The sequence below is a fragment of the Rana temporaria genome, chromosome 4 (genome assembly GCF_905171775.1).
Source record: "Rana temporaria chromosome 4, aRanTem1.1, whole genome shotgun sequence".
NCBI classification, from domain to species: domain Eukaryota; kingdom Metazoa; phylum Chordata; class Amphibia; order Anura; family Ranidae; genus Rana; species Rana temporaria.
In genome coordinates, this window is record NC_053492.1 from 229,494,053 (window position 1) to 229,512,184 (window position 18,132).

The 18,132-nt window shown below is 41.0% G+C and overlaps 1 protein-coding gene across 1 annotated transcript in view; it reads left to right on the forward strand.

The window, feature by feature from the left end:
• CD109 (CD109 molecule) overlaps positions 1-18,132 on the forward strand; it is a 187,295-nt gene that overhangs the window by 34,856 nt on the left and 134,307 nt on the right. The window contains exons 5-7 of the mRNA XM_040349961.1: positions 1,671-1,901; positions 3,427-3,552; positions 17,445-17,484. Of these exons, the coding sequence (XP_040205895.1) occupies positions 1,671-1,901; positions 3,427-3,552; positions 17,445-17,484 (397 nt within the window). The remainder of the gene's footprint in view (positions 1-1,670; positions 1,902-3,426; positions 3,553-17,444; positions 17,485-18,132) is intronic.

Genomic DNA, 18,132 nt, shown 5'->3' on the forward strand with positions numbered 1-18,132 from the left:
TAAATAAGTAATGGTCCCTGCATGCAATATTTAACCCCCCCCCCCCCGCCACAAAGCACCCCCCATGTTGAAGGCATCTGACCTGGTATGGTTCAGGAGGGGGGGAGGCGCTTGCTGCTCCCCCCTTTCCTGACCTGCCAGGCTGCATGCTCAGATAAGGGTCTGGTATGGATTTTATGGGGGGTCCCATGCTGTTTTTTTTCTTAACTTTTCATTGCCGGCATATTTTTTTTTTACATTCAGCAGTCAGCAGGCAATCCCACTGACAGCTGATGACTCATCAGTTGTTAAGGACGTGTCGGCCGCCCGCTCCTCACCAACTATGTTGTTTATTGCTTGTTAAGGACTCCGCCCGATCCCTAACAACCATCTATTTACAGTGTTTGTTAGGGACACCAACTACCGCCAGTGGTAAAGAACCTCAGGCTTTCACTACTAAAATATTGCAGGACTTCATAAAATAGCGCATGCAGTATTTTAGTAGTGTTTTTAGTAAATGCCAAAAAAACACTGTGCAGTATCCTACCACATACTCGGATGTGATAAGAAACCGCTTTGTGAATGGAGCCCAATGTAAATGACTATTTAGTTAACCACTTAAGGACCGCCTAACGCCGATATACGTTGGCACCATCATGTACCTGAACGTGATTGTTAAATGCCCAGCCGTGGGTCGCAGGCGCGCGCCCACGACCCGGTCCGAAGCTCCGTGACCGCGGGACCCACGGACCCGATCGCCACTGGAGTCCCGCGATCGGTCCCTGGAGCTGAAGAACGGTGAGAGGTGTGTAAAAACACACCTTCCCCGTTCTTCACAGTGGCGCTGAGGTCACACTTAACCCCTTCAGCGCCCCCTAGTGATTGACTCCCAAACTGCAATTGTCATTTTCACAGTAAACAATGCATTTTTTTTTTTTTTTTTTGCTGTGAAAATGACAATGGTCCCAAAAATGTGTCAAAATTGTCCAATGCATCCGCCATAATGTCGCAGTCACGAAAAAAATCGCTGATCGCCGCCATTAGTAGAAAACATTTTTTTTTATAAAAATGCAATAAAACTATCCCCTATTTTGTAAACGCTATACATTTTGTGCAAACCAATCGATAAACGCTTATTGCAATTTTTTTACCAAAAATAGGTAGAAGAATACGTATCGGCCTAAACTGAGGACATTTTTTTTTTTATATATATATTTTTGGGGGATATTTATTTTAGCAAAAAGTAAAAAATATTGAATTCTTTTCAAAATTGTCGCTCTATTTTTGTTTATAGCGCTAAAAATAAAAACCGCAGAGGTGATCAAATACCACCAAAAGAAAGCTCTATTTGTGGGAAAAAAAGGACATCAATTTTGTTTGGTAGCCACGTCGCACGACCGCGCAACTGTCAGTTAAAGCGACGCAGTGCCGAATCGCAAAAAGGGGCCTGGTCCTTTACCTGCATTTTGGTCTGGGTCTTAAGTGGTTAAATATAAAACTGTTGCGCTAAAGCAATTTATTTTTAAATAGATACTGTCAATGAGTATATGTAGATGACTCTTAAAACTAAACACATACAATATCAATAATATTATTTATTTTGGAGTAATAATTGCATATTATTTCTTTATGCATATTTAATAGTTTTTCACCACTTGCTTTTCACTTTCAACCCATGTTTTTTTTTTCAGCTTCCACTAAATAGTTTTTATGGGACATATGAACTTCATGTCAGAGGATTTTATGAGGATAAACAAATATTTTTCAATACAACTAAATTAGATTTTAGATCCAAAAGCTATTCAGTTTTTATTGAAACAAACAGCAACTTTTATAAGCCAGGGCAAGAAGTAAAAATACAAATTTTGGTCTTCTCTCCTGATCTGAAGCCTTACATGTCTACCATTGATATACACATTATGGTAAGTTAATTTATGTGGATCTCTCTTACTGTCACTTAACATAACCCCATGTTTACAATCTTTGTGCGAACTGGAGTCTAGACCCCACCCTATGCATTTTATTATTCAACATCATCCAGGCCACTTTTTATGACGTTAAATGACAAAATGCGTAGGACATGGGTCTAGGCTTGTGATGTCACCACTCACAGGACATCCAGGGTAGAGACAGCAGGTGGAACTGTTATCTACACAATATTTATGCTAATCTTTTAGTTGGACTTGCACAAAATAATTGCTATTTGCACAGATTGTTCACATTAATGACACACACTATATTATCAAAAGTATTAGGACACCTGCCTTTATACCTTTATACACACACCTTTATACACACTTTAATGGCATCCTAGTATTAGTCTTTAGGGTTCAATATTGAGTCGGCCCACCCTTTGAAGCCTTCCAAAAAGAGTTGAAGCTGTTATAGTAAAGACAAAGACTGGGATACCATTAAACTTTATGTGCGTGTAAAGGTAGCTGTCCCAATACTTTTGACAATATAGTGTATGTATAAAAGTAAAAAATCCGCGCTGCCCCCTGCTAATTAAAAAAAAATATATATAACATAGATGTGAAGTGAACACACTGTGAATTGTGAAAATGTATTATGTGAAAAAAAGGAATGGTGAAGGGTTAAATCTTCACTATTTGAATATGTAGGTGCTGCAAATTAATTAGCCTGAATAAAGCTCATAAATATTGGAAGGGGCTGTGTTCCTTACAAGCCCCACCCCTTGTAAGGAACACAGCTGAATAGGTAAACCATGTAAGGTTGTGTGGAAATCGTAACCCGGAGAGCGGAAAGTACACCTACCCGTTAAAAGGTTTTGCCTTATCTGGAGGAGCTCCGAGCTGCACGCTGGATCGGGAGTCATACCAGCGGTGTTGAACTCTGGAACAAACAGTCTATCTTTCTACGAGGTGCCAGGGGAGGAACATCTAAGGGCAGATCTGCCCAATATCGAGCCCAATATTATCATCTGTCTGGTAAGCGGACACTTTTTATCAGCATATCGGATGAGATTGTATGAAGTTAACCAACTCAAATTTTATGGTTTCATGCTACATGGGATCTCTTGCACTGCACTTCTGTGTTATTATACCATATGGACTAGAATAATTCACTGTTTCTCACAGTTTTTTTCAATGGACTCATTAATGTGTTAATCATCACAATGGTATTTTGGTCTTTATGATTTGCAATGCTTTTATCATTTTATTTGTTTAGCAACATTTGATACACATTTTAGGTTGTGCAATTGATCTTTCTTTTCCAATATAGTGTATGTGCATATGAATAAAGCCATTTGCATTAAATATTAATACTGCTCAACTTTCAAATAATAGATTCTCATAGTAAACCCATTTCATCGTTGCAACAAGAGTTTTCTTATATCTTACTATGGCCAAATATTTACTTAGATAATAAAGGATAAAGAAGATAATGATATATCTCTATCTTGTAATAATAATGTTACTTTTAAAGGACCCACGTGGAAACTTACTTGAGCAGTGGATGGAAGAGGAAGCTGAATTAGGAGTTGCATTAAAGAGTTTTCAGTTAAGTGACAACCCGCCACTTGGAGATTGGTCAATAAAAGTAAAATTACAAGTGAGTATAGTATAAATACATTCACAATGCTTCTTCAACTGATCTGTGAAAATACAAGTGTTGTGCTGGGCTTTACATTGTATTAACGTTGTTACAAGGACTTGCTAAAAAGGTGCATTCAAAAAGTAAACCTACTGAAAACTTTTATATAATATTTGGATGGAAACGTGGCTGTAGTTTCCCTGTTATAGTCAATAGCAGTAGGAGATAGGTTACAACATAACCAAACCTAAGCTGCATTGACGAATGTAAACCAACACTTCTGGCAGGATATCTTCCCTATGGTTAGCAAGAGTGTAAAGGAGCCATTAAACTCCTCAGTTAAATTGAGCCTATATTTTGCACATAGTGGGCAAAATATAATGGAAGTTAAGTAATATGCGCCTATGTTCCTTTTACCCGTTACCACTCTGATCAACTGCAAAGTCGTTTGTTCAAATACTATGATGGATACCACACTCCCATGTGACAGGTTGAGTGTTAAGAAATTATTGAGGAAATGCCCATCCAAAGGAAAGGCATCTCTCTAGCCTTGTCCTCTGATTGAGTTACATGGACTGGAGACCATGGTGCATAGTCTTTGCTGCCTAGCTGCTTTGAACAATGGAATACTGCAGAGAGCATGTATGTTGAAAAACACCAGAGCACAGTGGAACATTGAATCTTGCCTATAAAATGTATGTATGTTAAGCCTTTTAGCAGGATCCCCTTCAAGGAGGACTGATAGCTAGTATACAAGTTATCAAGTAGTAGTACTCTGTTGATTTTGAATTCTGTTTGAGCAAACCAGCCATTCAAAGTGTGCCAGTGTTCCCCCAAACTCTCACCAAATGCAAGTAATGGCGCTTACACACGATCGGTTAAACTGTTTTCATCGGTCAAACCCGATCGTGTGTGAGCGCCATTGGTTATTTAACCATCGGTTAAAAAAAAGCCAACTTGTTTTAAATTTAACCGATGGATTCCTAACCGATGGGAAAAAAAACGATCGTTAGTAGGCACAACCATCGGTTAAAAATCCATGCATGCTCAGAATCAAGTCGACGCATGCTTGGAAGCCTTGAACTTCGTTTTTTTCAACACGTCTTGGTGTTTTACTTCACCGCGTTCTGACACAATCGTTTTTTTAACCGATGGTGTGTAGGCGCGACGGACCATCAGTCAGCTTCATCGGTAACCGATGAAAACGGTCCATTGGTCCGTTCTCAATCGGATGAACTGATCGCGTGTACGCGGCATTAGAAGGCAAAGCAGTTTTTTGAGTATTACCGTATATACTTATTAATATGCTAAGAAATTTGGGATATTGGTGCAGAGGATAGGCACAACAGTAGCATACTCTGTCACTTTGCATTGCCAGTGACCAAATACAAAACAAAATGCCTTTTGCTATTTTTCTGGATAGATTGGAGAAGAGTAAAACCTCTGCTAAGTTTTTACTACTGTCTTGTTATTTGTCAGGTAATTTCCTTTCTGTCACTTGGGCAGGTAGGGAGTCAGGGATATACGTCACAATGGCACAGGAACAGCAATAAAAATCTGACAGAGGTTACAAATGAACTTTCTCCACTGTATTCAAAAATGCAAAGTTTTGGCTGGCAACAAGTTTTGGCTGGCATCTCCTTTAAACAATTTCTCCTAAAACCACATGCACATTTCAGTCATTTGTGTATGTTTGCCTCACTGAAACCCTTTGTAAGTAATTTGGATCATCGGTGAGCTTAGCCGGCGTGCCTTCTGTAAGAGTTATGCTGCCAAAAGAAGACCGGAAAATCTAAAACTGCATGGTGTGGACTACTAGTTGCTAGAGTCAGATATGTTGGGAAGCCACTGACTTGAAATTAGTTTGATACTTGGATATTATCAATGACTAAAGGTGGCTATATGTGGATTAAATTAGCTGTCCAAAACGTGATCCGTTGGTGTCCCTGCTGACTCAACAACCTTTGATCTGAGGGTTAAAGGAGCTGGGCTTAGAACTGTCAGTCAAACAATGACTACAACCAATCAGGTGCAATCCCTGTTTGGGTCTTATGACAGCTGTGAGTACTGTCTCTCAGAATACAATAGCTGACAGGGGAGATTCATTCACCCACACTATTTTAATGGAAGAATCTGTTAGATTTATTTTGTTTGGCTTGCAGACTGAATTAGTGGTGTATCATCCATGGATGCAATGTGTGTGGTGCACATGGGCCCTATGGGAGGGGGCCCACTGTGCCCTCCCACATTGCACAATATGGGAAGATGCCACTTCCATGTCTTTCTTGACTGGGCAAGGAAGTGTGTTGCACATAACAGTTAACCCCCCCCCCCCCACCTGCTGAAGTTGGAGCCCAGGGGAGTCAAACCACACAGCTGCCAGCCACATCTATAGTATGTAAACAGTTACTGAGAGCTGTCATGTGGAGAGGGAAGAATGTTTCATCTGATGCTCTGACGCTGCTGCTCTACCGGCGCCCAATTTCCTCCACATCACAGGCTCTAAGCCACTACAAGAATCTTTGCTGCAGCTCTAGCAATTGTGATGTGGAAGAGATTGGGCACTGGGGGAGCCGAAGGAGCAGAGGATCAGATAAAGCATTCCTTCCTCTCCAGATGATAGCTGTCAAGTAACCAGCCATCGCTTTGGTAACACCCACTAATTACATAGTATAGATGTGAAAAACAAATGAGTGGTGTGTACCTCTGTGCTTATGGATGAAAATAACTGTAAATAAAATCAATCTATAATGAATATGTACTGTGTACTTTTTTTCACGTCCTGCTAGTGCACCGCTTCAGTGTGAAAGCCTGAGGGCTTTCACACTGGAGAAACAGCAGCCTCTGTTTCAGGTCGGTTTGCAGGCGCTATTTTTAGCACAATAGCGCCTGCAAACCACCCCAGTGTGAAAGGGGTCTTATTCCCAAAGCATACACGTGTGTACTTATATAATTAAATAGTGCCCTTCAACTTCTGTGCGGCAATACCATGCTTACAGAACTCTCACCTCATTAAGGATTGATACAAGCCTTTTGATAATTGGGTAAATAAGTTTCCAAGGTTCTCCAATAATCTCCACTTTTCATGAATAGATACCCAGAGTAATATGGTGCTTTAAGATGCCTATGGTCCCCTGATCTGCATCTCCAGCAGGCTGGGTGTTAACCATTAAGTAAGCCGTCTACATATAACCCTGATTAGAGCTAAAAAACAACAACAACATTCTACTAATAATACATGGAATATAAAGAATGAAGCTGCTGTGACTATTGAACTGAATAAGAGTTTGAGCTCTAATTAGGCTTTTTTTGTACAAGGCGTCATTTCCTACTCATCGCTAATCTCTGCACCACTTCCTACTGATCTCTGAACTCTTTGTCACTTCCTACTGATTACTGATCTCTGAACTCTGCATTACTTCCTACTGATCCTTGACTTTTGCATCACTTACTGCTGATCTCTGAACTCTAGGTCACTTCCTACTGATCACTGATCTCTGAACGCTGCATTACTTCCTACTGATCCCTGAGCTCTGCATCACTTACTACTGATTTCATAACGCTGCCTCACTAACTACTGATCCCTGACCTTTACGTCACTTACTACTCACTTGTGAACTCTGCGTCACATACTACTGAACTCTGAACTCTGCGTCACCTACTACTTATCTCTGCTTCCTTTTTAGTATTGGCTATTATTCAGCACAATAAAAACTACACCAATTTTTTTTTCTGCAGCGTACCTTATTTTTCTTGCATAGGAGGGTACAACTTATTATCCCACACACAGGCCCACTGCTTGCATAAAATGCCCCTTGACTGAATAAAAGAAATATATGTACATATGGACATTTTATGGCTGCTAATTATAAATGTAGCGCTATCTCTAATAGAGCCTATGATAAATTTGGGTCCTTTGCTCTTTCCTCTGTCCTAAACAAAGCCTCACTCATGCTGACACCATCAAAATACCTTGGCCAGGGATTCTCCTGGCATTTACACAAGAAAGATACACATGGATTGTGATAAAAAATGGCATGGAAAAGATTCTGCCTAACAGGAAGCAAAGGGTTAACTCAGTTCAGCTACCTGCGGGCAGTGATCACGATGGCAGCTAAGGGATGGCATTTTGCAGCAATAAAGGGCACTGGTGTATTTGTCTCTGATAAAACCCAATGCTGCAGAATGTTTTTAACCTTGAAATACCTGGCTGGCAACAAACTAACTGTAAATGGTAGCAATAATGCGTGGGTCAGCGATCCTCTCACCCAGTCCTTATGCGTCAATCAGAGAAGAGATCGGCGTCCTGCGATGGGGGGCCCCTTTAACTGAAGATGCGGCTGTGGTGGCTGCAACTCACTCACTCCTGCAGCTGAAAGATTTCCTTCTCTGCACGATGTTCGACTGAACAGTATTCTTCTCAGCTTCCCCAGCTACTCTGTCCACAGGTCCAGAACAGTGCAGCTTGGCACAAACTCTCACACACGCTCTCCACTTGCAAACTGTCTCTCCGCCCTGGTGTGTGCTATATGGACTGCCAGTTTTACAATTCACACATAACAGCGTTTTTCACATGCACACCTCCTCACTTAGCAGCCAGCCTTGGTCATTGTTTGATTGGCCACAGAAGGATGTGCTTATATTGTTAGTGTATGAATGCATTGAATACCTTGTATCCAGGCCACAAATACACTGCTGAAGGATATATAGTCCATGCATTGGGAAGCACTTTGTTAGTAGACTGGTAATCAACTTTGTAGGAACACTGCTGAACTTATGATATATATTCCCCCCCGGAATCGTCAAGAAGGTGTTGTAGTTGCCAGCTGCAGTGGCCGCCGCTCCTCTTCAGTGATTGGCTGCCTGCCTGTGTACATGTTGTGTAGATCCGGCCAGTGCCGCCCACTTAGTGCAGTCAGTGGCTGAGCTGCCAAGTGATACGCTGCCAGTGCCTACTCATCATCACACCACAGGAAATCCTGACCTGAAGTGAGTGGCATATGCGGTTGCAAGCAACAGAAGAAGAACCACAGGTAACAGCAGTTAGGAGGAGCATTTTGATTTATATATTGATGGAAAGTTGAACAGCTATTACTGGAAAGATATGTCTGTGTATGTTAAGAGATAATTCATCGTCTTCACTTTGTATAGGCTGTTTTCATCAAGATCAAAAATTGGCCACAACAGATGTATTGCAATACATTGCAATATAAAAAGATGTACATTCTCTAGGCTATATGGATATGGGCATGGACTAGTGGTACGCCTGGCCTGAGTAACTTCCAATACAAAGTGAAACTGAATTATCTCTTATATAACACATATATCCTTCCACTGGAAAGATATATGTGTTATATGAGAGATAATTCAGCATCACTTTGTATTGGAAATTACTCAGACCAGGCATACCATGCCCATATAAATATAGCCCAGAGAATTTACATCTTTTTATATTGCATGGGTGAACCTAAAACAATGCACTCCCTGAAAAAAGTTCTGAGGACGCCCATGTCTGTCTGTCAGTCCACTTTGTGCTCTCTCCAATATTCGGCCAACCACCACCGGTCCTTTTTTTGATCCAGTGTTCTTAAGAGTCCCTTGAGAGTCGATTGACAATCTCTATGTTAATGGTATTTGGCGTCTGGACTGTTTGTTTGTGTCATGTTTCGTGCGTCATTTTTGTTTTTTGTCTATCCCCACACTTCACCATAGTAGTGTTTTAATCCTTGATCTAGTATATGTGAAGGTGCAACAAAATTTCTTTCCATACTGCACATATTTTTAGCTGTCAATTTTTGAACCCAATAAATTTTGTATCTTTATAATTAGTCCCTATTACAGCCCTTTGTTGCCATAGTAGCCACTTTCTTCCGGGCAGTTTTTACCAGGGTCCATTCTGTATGCTTAGATTGGCTTGGCTACATTTACAAAACACCCGACTGTGGTGAGTGGTCCAAGGGTAACTAAAATTATTATACTTCTGTGGATATACCTTGTGAGGACCCATTACTCTTTTGCTGTTTTTATGCTTTTTCTTTTATATCCTTCAATCCCTTGGTGATTGCTCAAGAGCTCTGTGGTTTAACTTCAGCTTTACTGTGAGGAAAGTTCTGCTTTCAGCCTACGATTCGCAGAAGTCTGTGAACACCTGTATTAAGGCTTTAACAAGTATAAGTGCTGAATGCTGCAAACTTGTGGATGAATAAAGTTTTGCATTCTCTATAACAATGCGTAGTGTTACATAAATAAACAGCAGTAAATCTTAATTGTGCCCTAAAAGGCTACCTCTAGTAAACAGACAAGTACAAACAATAGCATTTTTGAAGAAAGTGTATATACTGTGTAGTTAAGGAGCTATGACATGCTACAAAGTACATAATTATTTTGTTAATAGACAGTTGTTTTTTTTTATTATTTTTTTATTAACATTGCCAAAGGACGAAAACAGGTAGACCATGTGAAATCTGTCATTTGTCAGTTGAGTTAGACCACATATGATGGAAGCTAAGGTTACTTTTAGCTTCTGTCTGAATGTAGAGCAGAGGAGATATGCATTTGCAGAGAGAAGAAACAGGTAAATTGAACTTATTTGTAGATAATTGCTTTACCATATTATACCTTTGTTAATTCACAGAAAAGGGTTAAGGAGATGTATTGTTAACTTAGGTTACTGAGTTTTTATGTTCTACTAGCTAAATACAGCATTTCAATGAGGTATATGTTATTACAAGAATGTCCACCAGATGGCAGCAAATGATATCTTGTAGCTAATACACAAGTATGGGTGAACCTATACAAACAAATCCACTGTTGATTTGCTTGCTAAAGATATATGCAAACTTGACAACTATTAAAGCGGAGGTTCACCCAAAAATCCACTTTTTGACATTAGCTCCAGCATACTGCTAACATCTGCAGTATGCGTTTTTTTTTTTTTGTACTTATCGTTATATGAGCCCTTGTTATCCGGCTCAGAGCGGGGAATCCTGCGGGGAATGGGCATTTCTAAGCAAAGAGGAGTTGATTGACGGCTGCTAAGGCACGTCACGCCTTCCGAAAATACACAAAGTCACACTCGGGCGTTTACGGCACCTGCACCTGCCGTGTAGAGCTGACTGCGCAGGCGCCGTAAACACCGAGTGTGACTTCGGGTATTTTCGGAAGGCGTGACGCGCTATACCCGGAAGTAATCCCCCGCTCGGAGCCAGATAACAAGGGCTCGTATAACGATAAGTACAAAAAATAAAAAAAACAGCATACTGCAGATGTTAGCAGTATGCTGGAGGGATGTAGCTAATGTCAAAAAGTTTATTTTTGGGTGAACCCCCGCTTTAAGTGCAGCTAAAAAACAGCATTATATTGACAATGCAGCAAGCTTCAGCATCTCAGCTGATCTGATATTTAACAATAATAAATCGACCCTGTCTAATAATTCATGTTATGTGAGGTTTTAGTTGCACACATTTAAAAATATAAGGCTTGTTTGTGTACTGTGGTCCTAACTGAATTGTTAAAATTCTCCAAGTTGGAGCATATACAGCAGTAGATAAATTAAGGGTATGTTTGCCTGAAGGAAGCCCATCCCTCCTTAAAGGCACAGTGTAGTATCCTGTGGCAACAACTGAAGGTGGAAGAGGATATAACAATGTAAAAGTAGTTATGCAGCATTCCGCATAGTGAAAACACTTGTAGAAAATAAAATAAAAAATAACAAAAGCATAGAAATAAATAACTACTTACAAAGGTGGGGAGACTGGCACCTGACCAATTAAATAGTCATACAGCGTCAGTACTCCAATACAATCTCATTCAAATAATGAAAAATGAAAATGGGTCACAGGAGTGCAGAATGAGCTGCACTCCTGTGATCCACAGGAGAGGTACAAACAAATAAGCTTTGGCTGTACTTTTCCTTAAACAATGTTCAGTCGCCCATTGCGTGGGCAGAGTTCAGTTCTTCAAGTAACATAGGACCCTTGTGTATGTGACCAGCCAATTCTGAATACTATAGATACTAAGATCAACAGCAGCAGTAGAATTGGGGCCTAGTAGTACACAACCGTGAGCCATGTGTAAAAAAGCAGTCAGCCTGACCGCAGCCTACCAGTAGAAAGTTGGATCAGGGACTTGGGATATTGTTCCATCTGGGCCCCAGATATTTACTGACCATTCCTGGTCCTGCCTCCCGGCCTTTTTGATAACTGCCTTGCCCTTGTATATGAATCGGCCCAAGCTCCAACTTCTTTTGATACTCAAGGACTTGTCCCAGAATCTGTTAGCTCCTGAATGGCGATGGGGCTTTGGCACATTGAGAAATCCTCAAATCTCCTCATTACATCAGTTCCCTCTTAGTGCTTTGCCTTCTTCCACCACTGCTGGGGTGCACATATGTGTACTTGTACCCAAGTTCCAGGGCTACTTTCCTTTGTACGATCTGCTGTAGCCTGAAAAACCTAGGAAGTTAATTTTTGACGACTGTGCCCAGCAGGATATAAAGATTGGTGGCCCTTTTTATGAGCTTGGACCTCATTCTGAGCAACTGTTCTAACCTAAGTGCACAGATAGAAAGGGCTGCAAGGGCTGGGACAGTGATAATAATGGGGGGATTTTAGCTACCCAGAAATTGACTTGAGTAATGGCACTGCTGGAATGGTTAAAGGACAAACATTTATGAAACCTATTACAATACATTTTTATAGTCTAGTTTATTGAAGCTCCGACTAGGAATGATGCTCTGCTGGACCTGGTATTCTCAAGCCATGCAGAGATTATTACCAATATTCATATAAAAGAACATATGGGTAGCAGTGATCATGTCATGATTTAGTTTATTGTTAGCTGTAAGCAACAAACACATATGGGAAATATAAAAACACTTAACTTAAAGAAAGCAAATGTTCCAAGGATAAGGACTGCTCTCCAATATTACACTGGGAGGGAATATTGGCATTGAGGAGCACAGAACAGAAATGGGAATTCTTCAAAAAGCCTGCATGCGAACTCACTGCAAAGTATATTCCAATGGGCAATACGTTTGAAAAGGCTAAAAATAAAACCTATCTGTATTCCTTTTGGAGGTCTGCCAGCCGAGCACTGGCATTATATGACCGTCAGAAATGCACACAAAGTTTCCTGGCCTGCTTCAGGACATCCTGTAACCCCAGGTACCTGCCCAAGAACTGCTGCACCGCATGGCATCTCTTTGCCTGCATACCTGCGTAGCCCCTAGCTTACTGGGTCTTGAGGATGGATCACTGGCCAGAGCTTGCACAGTATGCAATTGAGCTACTGGCCTGTCCTGCATCCACCGTTCTTTCGGAACGCACATTTAGTGCTGCTGGAATCTTTGTAACCGATCACAGGGTGCGCCTCTGCACAGACTCCGTCGATCGACTGACCTTCATAAAAATGAATTAGGCTTGGACCACCACAAGCTACCAAGCACCTGATGCTGATGTAACGGAATATTTTTTTTTAAATGTCAGATCCCTTCAAGACTGCCTATGCTGATGCTGAGTGACTATGCTACTATGCTGAGTGACTATCCTTTTCCTCCTCAATGATCATGCTGATAGCTTGTAAGAACATTTTTGGTTCTGGACACCGCCACCAGTGGCTAAGGCCCAATTTTTCTGCCCCTGTTCAACAGGGGCATGTAATTACAATTCTTGATCTAATATTTAACAGCAGGGCCCATTCCTGCGCCCACCAAGAGTAACTGTGAGGACTTACAGTGTTGTGGCACCAGGGCCAGCACCAAAGGCCCAATTGTTTTACCACTGTTCAACAATGGCATGTAATTACAATTCTTCATATAATAGTTCACAACAGGGCGTTCCAGCGCCCACCAAGACTAACTGTGAGGGCTTACAGTGTTGTGGCAACACCAACACCTAGGGCCCAAATTTAGGCAGAGTATATACGGCAGTCCCCTACTTTCAAACATCCAACTTACAAACGACTCCTACTTGCAAATGGAAGGAGACAACAGGAAGTGAGAGGAAATCTACCCCTAGGAAGGGAAATTCTCTTCTGTAAGAGGTGTCTCCTGTCCATTGATGCTTTATCACCAATCCTTGTTTTACTAAAATAAAACAAATTTTCAAAAAGACATTTTTCATTGGGACACAAAGTGAGGTGCAATCTTCTGAACAGATGTGCACAGACAACAAAACAAATGTTAAAGGGGTGATAACCCTTCTTTATGTTTTCCAAAAAGCTTAAAAATAGATTTTTTTGGCTGGAGCTACACTTTAAAAAAAGTACCAGTTCAAAATTACAACATATTGTACTTAACAACAAACCTACAGTCCCTGTCTTGTCTGCACCGCCTGTATACTGCTGTTCAAAGTAGAAAGGGCCAAAAGGGCTGGCAATGGCCTGGGGGGAGGAGGGGGGGAAACCCATGCTATTTTTCTCAATGATTTTCATCCATATTGCAGGGATCAGACATTACATTAAAGCCACAAGCAGTTTTAAATTACCTTTTTCTTATAGTTATATCATTTTGTGCAGGGACAGTTCTAAACATGAGAAACACGTGCCACTTCACAGGCATACTATAGACACCCAGCAGGTACGACATTTAAAGAAATTTTTCAATTTCTTTTCCACTTTAAGCATCATTTAAATCACTGCTCCTGAAAAAACTTTAGTTTTTAAAACTTTTTTTTGCATTGATACATGTTCCCTGGAGCAAGAGCCGGGTCCCCAAACCCGTTTTAGGACAATAACTTGCATATTAGCCTTTAAAATTAGCACTTTTGAATTCGAACATTCGAGTCCCATAGACTTCAATGGGGTTCTAAAGTTTGCGCGAACGTTCGGTCCGTTCGAAGGTTCTGGTGCGAACCGAACGGGGGGGTGTTCGGCTCATCCCTAATGAACTCCTGTGAACTTCTTCAGGCTGGGTCTTCTCTTCTAAACAAAAGTCCCCTGGCTGTTCCAGGCTCCAGCCTATTTACAGCTGCAGGGAATTCAGCCCCCTACTGGCCATTCTTCTCCCCAGGAATTGACAGAGGATGTGTGAATATGTAGGTTCAGGGTCTGCTTCTTCTATCTTATTACATTTTAGAACTCAATAGAAGTCAGGGAGGGGGTAGTATATGTGTGTGTGTGTGTGTCTTTTGGCATTTAGTGCTGCAACCGAACTTCCTTATTCATTTATGGCATCATATTCTGTGCAATGTTTTAACTGATAAAAGTATTAAAAGAAGCTAACCAAAAAAAATCAAGATCTTCATGTGTAGAGCTCAGAGAAAAGCCAAATATGGGGGTACAAAGGCATGTGGTAGTGATAAGGAAGTGAGTAGAAAAGATATTTAACATTCTTAACAGCTGATTGAATTTTGAGTGGAATGGATAGTTTTGAAACAATATGGAACATTTCTTTAGCTATGGTTCATAGTGTACATCAAAAGACACCAGAGCAAAACAATCAACCAAATCCAGCTGCCTTTGCTTCATGGATAAGTTTAAACTTAGGTTACAATAACTGGCAAAAGTCACAGCTGGATAGAAGATGTGATCGTGCACACCTTTTTCTAAAATGTTCAAAATTGGTAGCAGATGTGAGGTTCACAGAGAGACAGTTTAAATATATTGAATTTGTTTAAGTATTTATTACACTTTCAGTTTAGATTATAAATAACAGTATATCACATGATGCACTTTTTATGCTGCGTAGAGTAACAAGAAAATACTTTAACATATATAGCGTTAAACTATGGACCACTTCTTGACTGACTGCCAGCCAATACCTTACATGGAATATTGTTAGTTTTCTGGACAATAGTGAGTTTAGTAGAATCATGTGCTTTATTAGTACCGGGCCCAGGATATGTCAGTGGGGACTTACGGTTAATTAGCTTTAGAGTGGTGTTAAAATATTGGAACAGTGCTTAGAGCTGAACTTTGCAACTGAAGATCTTTTTGATTGAGGGCATTGGGGTAGTGTCACGTATCAAATAAGACCAGAACTGTGTGGACTGCAACAGAGGAAACCCAGACGTGTTTAAGTGAAAATATAATTTATTAAAGATAAGTGAAATAATATTAAAATAACCTCCAATACCACACTGTGCACAACAACCAATACCAACAGAACCCACAAATAATAACAGGAAGAGACCAATATCTACAGGTAATGGGGAAAACCAGAATCATAACAGGGCCAGGCCAGGATCATCAATGGGAGGTCAGCAGCTGGAGAAAGGGAAAACAAACAGGACAAGGAGAGGACGGATGGATCACAGGGGGGACAGGTATAGGTACAAAGCACAGGGAACAGGATTCCAGGTTCAGGTTCAGGTTACGGATCATATACAGAGCTACTCAGGGTCAGGGCACATGGAGAGATACCAAGGCGAAGTCTGATTGTCACTGCCGGGTATTTGTACACATCTCCTGCAATCAGTCTCGGGTGACGCCTAATCGCAGGATATGTCGGCCCCACACTTCCAGGAACCCCCCGCTGGTGGACGTCAGTACTGCGGGCCAAAGATCACATAATACCACCACCAGGGGAGAACTCCCCTGGCAGTTCCAGACTGCCAGGAAACACCTGGTGGTGGGCCAAAGTACTGCACGCCAAATATCAGGCAGTGTCACCAGCGGAAGGAACCTTTCCTGACAGGTAGTAATAAAGCATGATATTACATTTACATCTCCCTAATCGAGAGTTCTTGCATTTCTAGAGTTTTTCTTTTTTGACTCTACGCTTTTTGTTAAATGCAGCATTTTGTGGAGCTTATTACTCTCCCCCACATTCATGTAAAAGGAGGATAAAGCTTATAAGTAGAGGCTAATAATACTTCCCTTCAGCTGATAACAAGGAAGAATGAAAAAGTCTTAATAGCTTTACTTTTAATTACCGTATTTTTCACACTATAAGACGCAGTTTTACCACCCCAAAAAATGGGGTGAAATGTCCCTGCGTCTTATGGTGTGAATACTGACCAGTCACTGCCCTGCCCCCCCCCCCCGTCGCCACCGTGTCAGAGGAGAGAGGACAGGCCGTGAGACGCATGGGGAATACCAAGAGGGAGTGGGGGAGATGTTTTGCACCTGGGTGTCAAAATATGGGGAATGTCAGTAGCGGTTCTATGGGGGTGCCGGATCGGGTGTCACCCGCCAGAGATGATACCATCCCTAAGACAGTGAGAGCCTTTGCTGTTTATTTTTCAGCTGAAGCCCCCCCCCCCCTTTCGGCGCCATTGTCTAGTCCTGTCTGACTTCCTGCTCCTTCCCCCGCAGCTGCTGCTGTGAACTATGTCCCCACAACTAATTTCTAGCTGCTTCCTGGGTACATCTGAGAGCCAGCCAGCCAGCCAGAGGGGATTATAATGGCAGCGTCCTCCACTGCCTGAGGTGAGCTGTTGATAAGGGGGTGGGAGGTGTGAGCTGGCATGGTATCCATTGCTCATCACCTGAGCTAATATGATAGAGGCTTAAGGTGTGTTTGTGTCTGCCCTGCCACCCTGAGCTGATCTGGAAAGGGGGGGAGGTTGCTGTGTCCACCAGTACCACCAGATATAGTGTAGCTGAGCTGATTTGATAGGTGACTTGGTATTGCTGTGTGTCCACCACCCACCTATAGTAGTAGTATAATATTAAATATTTTAGTACACCATTTGGTTCAGAATATTTTTTTTCTTGTTTTTCTCCTCTAAAACCTAGGTGCGTCTTATGGTCAGGTGCGTCTTATAGAGCAAAAAATATGGTACTTTTTATATTTTTTCAAGTTCAAATGTTCCCACTACTGCTCGATCAGTAAAACATGGTGGAAAAATTGATCATCTTTTTTTTCAGTTGCTTTATTATTAAGCATTATCTTCATCAGATATAGCACAGTATAAAACTCTGACAAGTTATACAAATCTAAACTGTTTTTATTTTTTTATTTTTTTCAGAATCAACCTTATTATCAAACATTTACTGTAACCCAGTATGGTAAGCATATTTATAATATAAAATATATTGTTATATGAGTGAGTTACATCAAGTAATTCATGTATGTCCCTATTCCTTTCAGTGAAAATATTATTTTTTGATAAGAAATAGCCATTTTTTTTAATTTCATTAAATAGTTTTCTTTTTTTTTTTTTTTTTTTGGTTTTGTTTTAACATCTAGTTTTCTTATTTTGATCTTCCTTTTTTGAATCTTAGTGCTCAGATCTCCTCTAGCCTCTTTCAGCTGCTTTCTGTCTACATGCACTCGCTCCAACATTGGCTGCACATTATTGCACAGGATGCCTAATAGTGACAATAGTGGACCATATTTGCACAATGTATATCAGCCCAGCCACTTGTAGTCTAACCTTGGTGCATATGTAAAAGTGTGACAACACAGTATGGCTGGTTTTAGTCTGTTGAAACAGTGCCTCCCTCAAGAATCAGAAGTATAAAAATAATGCCCATGTAACTAAGAACTTTAAAGTGTACCATTAATGTTTAAGCAACAGGTTAATTTAACTGCCATCCTCTCCAGTGGCTCAATGTAAACAAGGCAGGGTCTGTGAGAGGGTGATGTGAGAGGGAGATGTATTGATCCTGTGTTCCTGCTAAGCAGGGATACAGATCGTTACCTTCCCCCCAGTC